General features: G+C 47.8%; 1 protein-coding gene across 1 annotated transcript; it reads left to right on the forward strand.

Moving 5' to 3' along the window:
• Nucleotides 1-671: 671 nt before the first annotated feature.
• Nucleotides 672-8,300, forward strand: GCSH (glycine cleavage system protein H). The gene is made up of 5 exons (XM_063312742.1): nt 672-861; nt 3,752-3,831; nt 6,169-6,232; nt 7,221-7,352; nt 7,571-8,300. The coding sequence occupies exons 1-5, from the start codon at nt 687-689 to the stop codon at nt 7,666-7,668; spliced, it is 549 nt and encodes a 182-aa protein (XP_063168812.1). The 5' UTR covers nt 672-686; the 3' UTR covers nt 7,669-8,300.
• Nucleotides 8,301-10,103: the final 1,803 nt, after the last annotated feature.

Consider the following 10,103-nt stretch of genomic DNA (forward strand, 5'->3'; position numbering starts at 1 on the left):
TTATGAAGATGTTTTCCTTGAGATTCCCATCTTTTCAATCACAGAGTGATAAGCGATTTAAGGAGTGATACAGTTTAAGTAAAAAAGGGTCACCGATACCGAAGACTAGCCACGCACTCTGAACCCGAGCTCGACTCCTGGCGCCTGCATTCTTGCAGTTTTCTGAACGGCTTAACGGAACGGGTTGGCCATGACCCCGCAGGTTCTTTGGCAAACTCCCCATCCCGCCTACAGCTCCCAGCTTTCCATCCTGGTTCAAAGCAGGTCTAATTCGGTTTAGCCTCCCCCGTGAGCCCAGGGAAGGCCGGCTAAGGGTGGTGGCCATCCCCTGAAATGGGGGAGCTTGTTTTGCGTCTGGCTCGCTCGCTCGCTCTCCGCCGCTGCTCTCTGAAGCACCCGGGAGAAGATCTCTCCGATTGGAGGGTAAATCCTTCCCGGGATGTTCTCCAAGGCCGGGAGCGCGCGCCTTGCAACCTTCCCCGCCAGCTGTTCCCCCGTCCTGCAGAAGAGAAAAAGGGGATCGCGGCCCAGCCGCGCGCGCTCCGCGCGGGGCAAAGGGGGCAGACCCTCCCCCTCGCCCGGCCAGGCCCCCTCGGCCCGGGAAGGCCCGCCCCGTCCCTCCCCGCCTCTTCCCCGGCTGCTTTTGCCCTCCGACCCGGGCCGCCTCTCCGCGGAGCGGCCCCGCGATGGCAGTGACGGCGACGGCGGCGGCTTGGCGAGCGCTGCGGAGGGTCGGGCTTGGCGCGGCGGCCGGGCCGCGATGTTCCTTCCGGCCCGGCGGTTCCCCGCTCGCTTGGCCTAGTAGCTGCGGCGGCGCCCCGGCCCGGCGGCTCAGCACGAGCCCTGCGTTGCTGCTCGCCGGTGAGTCGTGGCGGGGAGGAGCGGAGGGCGAGCCGGACGGCGCGCCGGGGAGCCGGAGCTCGCCTGCGCCATTGCACGGAAGAGGCGTGCGTAAAAGCGCGGCGGCGGGAGCAAGTGAGCCTGCCTGGCCGCGGCCCCTTCTCGCCGCGCTCCGGAGCCTGCCCTCGGGAAACGGGCCGCTGCCCGAAAGCCGAAGCGGGGCAGGTCTCCCGGGCGCTTTCTCCGGCCTTAAGGGGGGACCCGACCGCTCCCGCCGCAGTGCGCCCGCAGCCCTGCCCCGCTCTGCGCGCCCTGGCCCGGAGGGGAGGGCCGCGGCGGACCCGCCAGGCGTGGGGCTCCGGGGCGCGCGTTGCCCCGCTCAGCTGGGCGCGGGCTGATTTGGACGCTCGTGGGAATCCCGAGAATGGAATTAGGGTTCCCGCGAATGCGCGACGAAACCTGTTTCCTGGAAGTTAGGGCCCCTGCTTTCCAGCGCTGGCAGCACACCCAGTACGTTGGTTTACTGAATGGGCCCATTTTCTGGCGTTGTGCAATAGCTGGAATAACAAATTAAGCCCGGGACGTCCTAAGCCTTCAACCCCTCCCCGCCCCCTCCCCCGAGCCAAGACTAATTCAGCTTCAACCCGCGAAACGTTATGTGAACACAGCTACTCAGTGTGCGTGAGAATGCATTGTGGCATTTTTTTTCTTTCTTTCCAATCAATGCCCCTGAGTTCTGAACTGCCTCCCACCCAGCAGGTGTGCAGAGAACTTGTTGGAGGAATTATTATTACTGTACGATTATTTTCTCTCGATTTATAGCATGCCACGGCAGGTGAAATGGGATTTCAAAGTATTCCTTGAGAGTGTTGAAAATCAAAAAGGCTAGTTGCAGATCCCAGGGCATTAACTGGACTTTGGGAACAATTCTGGCTTGCCCTTGTGCAAGATGTAAGTGCACAGACCAGTGTTTCTCAACCGGCAACTTTCAGATGCAGCATGCTGCCTGGGGAATTCTGGGAGTTGAAGTCGATAGATCTGAAAGTTGCTGAGGTTGAGAAAGACTGGCATAGACCATCTTTGTGGCTCCTTGTCTCTGCATGCAGTATAAGGCACAGGAGTGGAGCCAAACCTGGGAGGAAGGAGGCTGAGAAAATTGGCAATATTTAGCTTTTAGGAATGACCCATGGGAGAAGACTTGCTAGGACTTTCCAAGTTTTGAAGGGAGACATGCAGAAGGCAGCCATGATCTATCCACTATTGATCTGGAAGACAGTCATGGATTTTTCTTTTCAGGCACAGGAAACCAGATTCCTATTCAAAGTTTGGAAAACTTTCCTAATAGTAAGGCCAGTTTGACAGTGATTGATTGATTATGTAAGTTGCTGTTGACTCCTAGCAACCACAGGGATAGATTTTCTCCATGATGATTTGTCCCTAACCTGGTCTTTCAGGTCTTCCAACCATTTATTGAGGGAGGTGGTGGTCTCGCCGTCCAAACAGGTTGGATTGCAACTTCTCAAGGATGCCATTTGGATTTTGGCATTGATGGGGTTGGGCTTGATCACCAAAATGGCCTCTCCCAACTCTGTGATTCTATAAAGACAAATACATTCTGTGAGTTAGCTAGATAGAATATTACTATATATTATTTTTTTGCAATAAAATGCGCCCAGGGATGCCCATGGTATCTCTTGAAGATTGGTCCAGAGCAGTGTTTCTCAACCCCAGGAACTTGTGTGGACTTCAACTCCCAGAATCCCCCAGCAAGCGAGATGTGTGGACTTCAACTCCCAGAATCCCCCAGCAAGCATGCTGGCTGGGGGATTCTGGGAGTTGAAGTCCACACATCATACAGTTGCTTGAGGTTGAGAAACACTGGTCCAGAGAGAGCTGAGTGTGCTCAGTAGTTGTGAAATCTTGAGTGTCAGGTGGAAAGGAAGCAGTGCAAAGGGCAGGACAGTGAAGTGGGCTACAACCAAAAGGTGTTGGTTGGAAGTGTGATGGTGGTGGGAGAACAAAATCTCTGCTTACTTTATTTACTGCCCTATTTATCCATTTCTACCATTATGTTGAATATGATTGAAACATGTGCCTTTGCATAATACTTGGTAGTTTTTACAGATTGACTGATCGATCAATTATGTGCCATCAAGTCAGTTTTGACTTTTAGAGACCACATGGATGTTTGTTTATTCAATTTTTGTAGCCACCCATCTTACATGACTCTGGGCAGCTTACAGTTGAAACAATAAACAAATACAAATAATAACAAAGCAAAAAAAATAAAATAATTAAAATAATGAAACATAATCTGGGGGAATAGTACAGTCCATACATTAGAAACAATGCAACCATCTCGCAGGCTCCATTCCTCCACTGGATCCCCAGGTGTGATGCAAAGCCATGTCTTCAAGGCCTTTCACAAAGTCAGTGGGATTGGGGCCTCCTTCAAGATGATCTGCCCTCAACCTGGTCCTTCAGCTCTTCCAACGGTGCCCCCATCACTACTGCAATCAGATCCATCCCCCTTGCTGCTGGTTGTCCCCTTTGTCTCTTTCCTTCCACCTTTCCCAGCATTAGACCCTTCTCAAGGGAGCTCGGCCTTTGCAACTTAGTAATAGTTACATTAATAATAATAATATTGCATAGCAATGCAGCATGTATATAGAACATATTGTAAGTGCAGGAGGGGAATAAAAGTATGCCTTGAAGTATAACCTAAGCAGGTATAAATAAATAAAAATAATTCTTAAATATCATTTACCATTTACACCAGAAACGAAAATGGGTCTCCTAACTGTAATTTCACTTTGGGGTTTGTACTAGGAGAATATAAGGATATGGTAGGATTGCAAAGGGATTTGAAAATACAATGTCTTAAAGCTGACCCACTTGGGATTTTTTTTAGCTCGTCGGTTCACAGACAAGCATGAATGGGTATCCGTTGAAAATGGTATTGGAACCATAGGAATTAGCAACTTTGCACAGGTAGGCACTGCTTTTCCCCTTCCTGGTTCTTGGCATTGTCGGTTGACCTTGTTCTTTGATTTCTTGATTGTCCTGATTGCCATTTCGGCCTGCAGAGCCAAAATGTGGACTTGGACCTCAAAGCCTGCCTGGAAAACACGGTTGACAGCTCGAGCTGCCCTTGTCCTGCCTCACTGGCTTGGCCTCAGTCCAATAAACTTAGGACCTGCGGGGACTCATGGCTAAAAGTTTCAATTAGTTTCTGTTCGCTTCATTGGAGAAAATACATTTATAGTGTAAGACAGGGCCAAGCAACCTTTAGATAAGCAGGAACAATACTTAACACTTCAGTGTTTTGATATGGTCAATTGACTAATCAATGAAGTTATACTACTACTGCTTTAGTGGGGAGCATGAAGGCTTCAGTTGGCTGGCCAATGATCCAAAATTTTTATTTTTATTTATTATTAAATATGTACACTGCCCATCTCATTATAAAAGTGACTAAAATAGATGAGGCTGTCCTAGATCCATGGATAAGGCCAACATATCCTGTTTATTTCCCCCCTTAACTATGCTAATCCCATTTTAGGGGTTTCAGAGCATATATTTTGGTGTGTTCTCATCTTAAACTGGTGGCCGTGATGCTCTCAATATTTGGCAATTGTGGTCAAAGGAATGAGCATCTGGGAGGTGTGAGATGTTTGAGGGGTCCATGCAGCCTAAGGTACATCTTGTGTTGGAAATTCCAGGAGTAGTGGTTCCTTTTCTGGATATTTGACAAGCTGTGAATTTCCTAAGCAGGAACCTAAGAGATGAAGATATTTTGGTTCATAGATTATAGACCTGCACGCATATACTTTACATTCACTTTTTGTTGTGTTTATAAGAACTTTTCCCATTTAAAATGAATGCTGTGGCCTTTCTTTTGCCTGCTTTCCACTTGGTGGGTCAGACGATTGGCAAGTTGCCTGCAAGAGCTTTGTTGCTCACATAACAGCAGTGATTCCGTTCTCCGTCTATGAAGAATAAAGCAAATTTAAGCAGAAGACGAGGTCCCCTCTCTGCTCGTTACAGTCACTGCCTCTGTATCTATGCAGACCCCTTCAGAATCTTCACTGTTCAAGAGCAAATGTTGACTTCAAGGAAGTGGAACTGCATGGACAACTTCCTGGACTTCCCATTGGATTCTTGTATTCCTAGCTTATCTGAATAGTCCTGCTTGGCTCCTTCTCTAAGTGGGAGTAGATAGTCACCAGCATGGGGTGGAACTTCCCCATATGAGACTAGTGTGCAAGTCCTCTTTGACTCACAACTGCTGCTCAAAGAGCAGGTGCCAGCTGTGGCCAGGAGGGCCTTTGCACAGGTCCATCTTGTGTGCCAGTTGCACCCAGTGCTAGAACGGGAGGTCCTTCAGATGGTCACTCATGCCTACTCACTTCATGGCTGGACTGTTGTAATGACTCTACAGGGGCCTGCCCTTGAAGAACATTTGGAAGCTACAACTGGTCCAAAATGCAGCAGTGTGGGACCCCAGAAGTATGCCTTCCCAATTGCAGCATCTGCCCTCTGAAGTATCCTCCCAGAGATTCACACAGTTCCTACCCTACATGAGTTCTGCAAGCCAATGAAAATGTGGTTCTGCGCCCAGGCCTGGGGTTAGGACACACCCATCATGGCAGATACACCTGTGATGTAGCTAAAATCCCCAAAGTGCCAACCAGCTAAAATCTTACTATGTTAGATTAATTCTGGTTCCGCCATTTGAGTGTGACCAGTAAATGCACTGGAGGAGTAGACTTGGCGCTTTCTCTGCACTAGCTGGGGCACAGAACTCTGTCCAATTAATTGCACATGGGAAGGGATACATAGGATGCTGAGAGATTTCCCAGCTGCTTTTCTGTTCCTTTTTCACCCCTCCAGGCAGACTCAAGGCTATTTTATTATGTCAGCATTTCAAAGTCAACCTCACATTGTCCGAATGGGTTAGCAGCACTCTCCTAATGTCAACTGCTGTCCTTATGTTTGTGAAAGCACCTTCTGGTTGCTCTGAACAGTCTCTGCTGGGGACCACAACGCCTAGAATTCTCAGCCAGATTGGTGAGGAATTCTGCAAGTTAGAGAAGGCTGCTTGAAGACTAGAGAACGCCCAAGACCTGACCCCAAATATGAGAAGCTTACTCTCACTTCTCATTTTGTCCTTGAGAAAGCTGCTCACATTTGGGGTTAGGCCTTGGGCCTTGCCTGGCCAGTTGACAGAGGGTGGTGGACTTGCTTTCTGCTTGAATTCTATGCTTAGCTTTCCACAACTCTTCTGCTTCTCTGAACCACTGCTGATGCAGGAACTTCTCATTTCAGGAAGCACTGGGAGATGTTGTTTATTGCAGTCTTCCAGAAATTGGGACAAAGCTGAACAAACAGGGTAAGCATTTTTAATGTCAAAAAAACCCTTTTCTCCCCCAAAAGTAAATGGTACATTAAGCGGCAATGTCATCCTTGGAGGAATAAAGTTAGGTTAGGGTTTTTTTTAAGGGTACAGGTATGCCCAAAAGATTTTTTTTCCCCTTTACTTTGAACAGCAGGCCTCCCCCCCCACATCCCTTGCCTTACCAGATGACAGGAAAAACAGGCTTTGAAAGACTGTTATTTCTGAAATGATAGCTGCTTTAGGAAAACATACAGGTAGTCCTCAACTTACGACCGTTTGTTTAACGACAGTCCAAAGTTACAACAGCCTCAGAATGGGTGCTTTACGGCATGCAAAGCACTTTCAAGCATCACAGAATGTCACCACCCCGCCTCCTCGTGGTCACATTATCGCATTTTGGGCACTTGGCAACCGGCTTGCCTTAACAACTGGTTGCAACATCCCGTGGTCACGTGATTGAATTTTGCAACTATTTTGCCGTTTTCCAGCAAAAAACGCCCATTGGAGAAGCTGGATTTGCTTAATGGCAGTGATTCGCTTAACAACTGATGATTCACTTAATGGCTGCCATGAAAGTGGTGGTAAAATCAGGTCCAGTCACATGGTGACTCGACTTATGACCGCAAAGACTTACGATGGAAATTCTGGTCCCAATTGTGGTCGTAAGTCGAGGACTACCTGTATCAGAAAGAGCACAACTAAATGTAGACCTCTGTGGTCATTTAGCAAGGCGGTGTGCACCCCTTGCTCCCCAGATGGGTGCAGCCCTTAAACTCTCTCCAAACTTTGCCACCAAAGGGGACAATATTAAGTAGATAGTAGCTTAGCAGGGTGTTCACTCTCCATCAGCTTCTGTTGATAGAAGCTCAGGTGGATTGCTTGTGTCTTGCAGGTGCAGATTTACAGTTATGTCCACGTCATGCCAATGCAGACTCTCGTTTTTGGATTCCTGTGCCAATGTCTTTCCCGTTTTATGTTTCAGATGAATTTGGGGCCTTGGAAAGTGTGAAGGCTGCTAGCGAAGTTTACTCCCCCATCACGGGAGAAGTCACAGAAATTAACACCGCCCTTGCTGATAACCCTGGGCTTGTCAACAAATCTTGTTACCAAGATGGTAAGAGAATGCATTCCCATTTTCCAAAGGATTCTGAAGGATATTTTGCAGAATGTTGCGATGGTAATATTGGAACTTATCCAACCGAGTGTTGTTGGATAAGCACAAGAGTTAAGACTAGAAACTCCTGGACCTAAGAATAGCATTCACTAGAACTACAGGAGCCCTGGATATCCTGGTGGCTTTTTTTTAAACCTGGTTTGTTTTTTGGCTTGCAGGTTGGCTTATCAAGATGACCGTGGATAATCCTTCTGAACTCGAAGACCTCTTGAGTGAAGACGCGTATGAAAAATACATCAAATCCATTGAGGAGTAGCTAGAAGGGGCCAAGCTGAGCCAGTACCAACTGCTTTCTTCGATGTAGATTGTCCTAAATTAGTGGCACAAAGAGAAGTTGGCGCAGCAGCTGGTGGAGGAAGTCCTCAAGGAGAAGAGCACTGCCTTTCTTCAAGTTGCTAAGCATTGCCCACAAATGTCTGTAAATCAAAACATTTGTAGCTTCTCTTACTAGGCAGCGTTATAAGTAGTTTCAACTTTTCTCTCTCCCCCCCCGCCACCCATCCTAATGAATCCCATGAGGTCGAAGTTTGAAGTCCATCATTCCTTCTGGGGTAGAATGACCTTTGTTCCTAAAATGAACCCGGTCTGTTGCTAATGATAGGCGTGGAAAACGATGCAACGGCCTTAATTCCACCTTTTTATTTGTACAGATTTTCCTCCCTTTCCACCATTCTTCCCAGGGCATCTGTTTTCAGTCAGTTTTTGGTCATCCAAAAGCTGTGTGCTGCCTTTGGTATTAGTGAAAGTCCTCAGAGAGAGTAGAGCAGGACTGGATTTCATGGTTCGAAGTGCAAGTGCCGGGCTGGAGGCGTGGAGGTCTTCTCCAGCTAAAGCTTTCTGCCTTGCAGCAGATAAGATAACGGAAGTTAATAAAAAATCCTGACTTTACCAAGTGTATTTGTTGTTCCTGTTGTGGGCTCTTCATAGGATTAATAGTTAAGTGGTGAAAAGACTGAGGTTGGGTTTTTTACCTTGTGGTTTAGTGGAAAGTTAGGAAGTCAATGTCAGCACCGACTCAAAGCCAGTCTTCCTGGCCAGATAGAGATCAAATTTCTCCAATATGGTGCATCTGGAAGACACCAGCTTGGGGAAGGCTCTCCTTAACATTTCTCCAGTTGTAAAATGGAGTAGGTTGGGTTTGCTGGGGATCTGCAATAAATATTCAGAGCAAGCTGGGGGGTGGGCAGGGTCCTGACTGTGTATGTTGCTAAACTACAATTCCCAGCTTCCCTCAGCCATAGCCATGCTGGTAGGTCTTCTAGGAGCTGCAGTTTAACAAGACTGGAATGGAGGAGGTGCAAACTGGTGTAGGGCTAGGGATGTCTGCAGGGAGTGTCCAAAACATCATCAAGATGATAGCTGTGCCCATGTGGTCAAAGCCCTGACCCTTTTCATGTTCAACATGAGACTTTGCTTGAGACACGAACTGTTGATAGAACATCTGGATTGGAGGAACCAATTTTGCGAATGGCAGCTTCATCATGCACATAGCAAAATGGATCAGCCACTCCCAGTTGTGCACAGAGCACAGTGAGCTTAGGACAGCAATAGACAAGCGTGTCCTCCAGATGTTGCCACGCTCCAATTCCAGCATTCTTTACCACCGGTTTTGCTTTCTAGGAATTTGGGAATCGAAGTTCGGTAAGATCTGGATTGTATTTAGCATTTTTTAATTTTTATAGTTCTAAGCCCAGTAAAAGCCCTGCTCTTTCCCTGCGAGGTAGGATGAGTAACGCCCAAAATCCCCCAGGGAACTAGAACCTGCTCCTAGCCCAGCATCTCCACTGTGCCACGCTGGCTCTTGGCTGAAACTGATGGACTGGCCAATGAGCTTCTGTGGCTGAGGGCAGACTAGGACCTGGTCCTTTGTGTTCCTAGTCCAACACCTTGGTAATAAATAATACTCGTCAAGATGATTATCACCCAGTACTTTGGCTGAAGCATTACTTTTGCTGATAATCCCAAATAGTACGTTCTGGAGAGTCCTAGAACGCTTGGCAGCATTGAGTAGCTGCTCACTACTGCAGTTGCCTTAGCTGTGACTTCTACTCTTGCATGTGTTTTTTGGCGAGACAAGAAAAGAGTAAGCATCAACTGTAGACTCTAGTGAAGCTTGTGCGTCTCGCAGAAAGAGCTTGTTGCCTGTCGGACCCTTCAGTTTTGGATTGCGGCCTCGTCCTACTTCAAAAACAAACACAAAAACAAGCTGCTTTGACCATTTAGCAAAATTGGATTAAAGGGACAACAGGGCTGTTGACTTCCCAGTCCAATCCATAGTCCTGGTGGTCTCTCACAGAAGTACTAATAAGAACATGTGCAAATCTGGTCCAGGCACATGGATGGCTGTGCGGGAAAGAGTTTTCCAGGCTTCCTCATGAGGGTTAGACCCCTTTAGAGTTAACTTTCTTCAAGAGAAAACAGAAGCATTAACAACACAGGCCGGCAGGACACTTCGGTGACTGTTCCTGTTCCTGCTCCTCCCTCCTCCGCTCTTCTGCCCCAAGAGACAGGAAAAATGATAATGTCTCTCTTTACCAGTCCTGGAGGGATAAAGAAATGGGAATTTACCAATCGGGCTATGGTAAATATGGCCTGGATGTAACATCAGGCTGTTGCTGTGATGAGAGCAGAAGGGGCTGAAATCCAGAAAGGATTTTCTTAATCTGGTTTTCATTTCAGTTTACACAGAGG

This window comes from Candoia aspera, chromosome 11 (genome assembly GCF_035149785.1).
Source record: "Candoia aspera isolate rCanAsp1 chromosome 11, rCanAsp1.hap2, whole genome shotgun sequence".
Lineage (NCBI taxonomy): Eukaryota > Metazoa > Chordata > Lepidosauria > Squamata > Boidae > Candoia > Candoia aspera.

What these genes read in the sequence shown, in the direction of transcription:
- GCSH (XM_063312742.1), top strand. Translation starts at nt 687, where the DNA reads ATGGCAGTGACGGCGACGGCGGCGGCTTGGCGAGCGCTGCGGAGGGTC. An exon ending in GAATTAGCAACTTTGCACAG is followed by an intron (nt 3,832 to 6,168) that starts GTAGGCACTGCT and finishes TTCTCATTTCAG; the next exon opens with GAAGCACTGGGAGATGTTGT. An exon ending in CAAATCTTGTTACCAAGATG is followed by an intron (nt 7,353 to 7,570) that starts GTAAGAGAATGC and finishes TTTGGCTTGCAG; the next exon opens with GTTGGCTTATCAAGATGACC.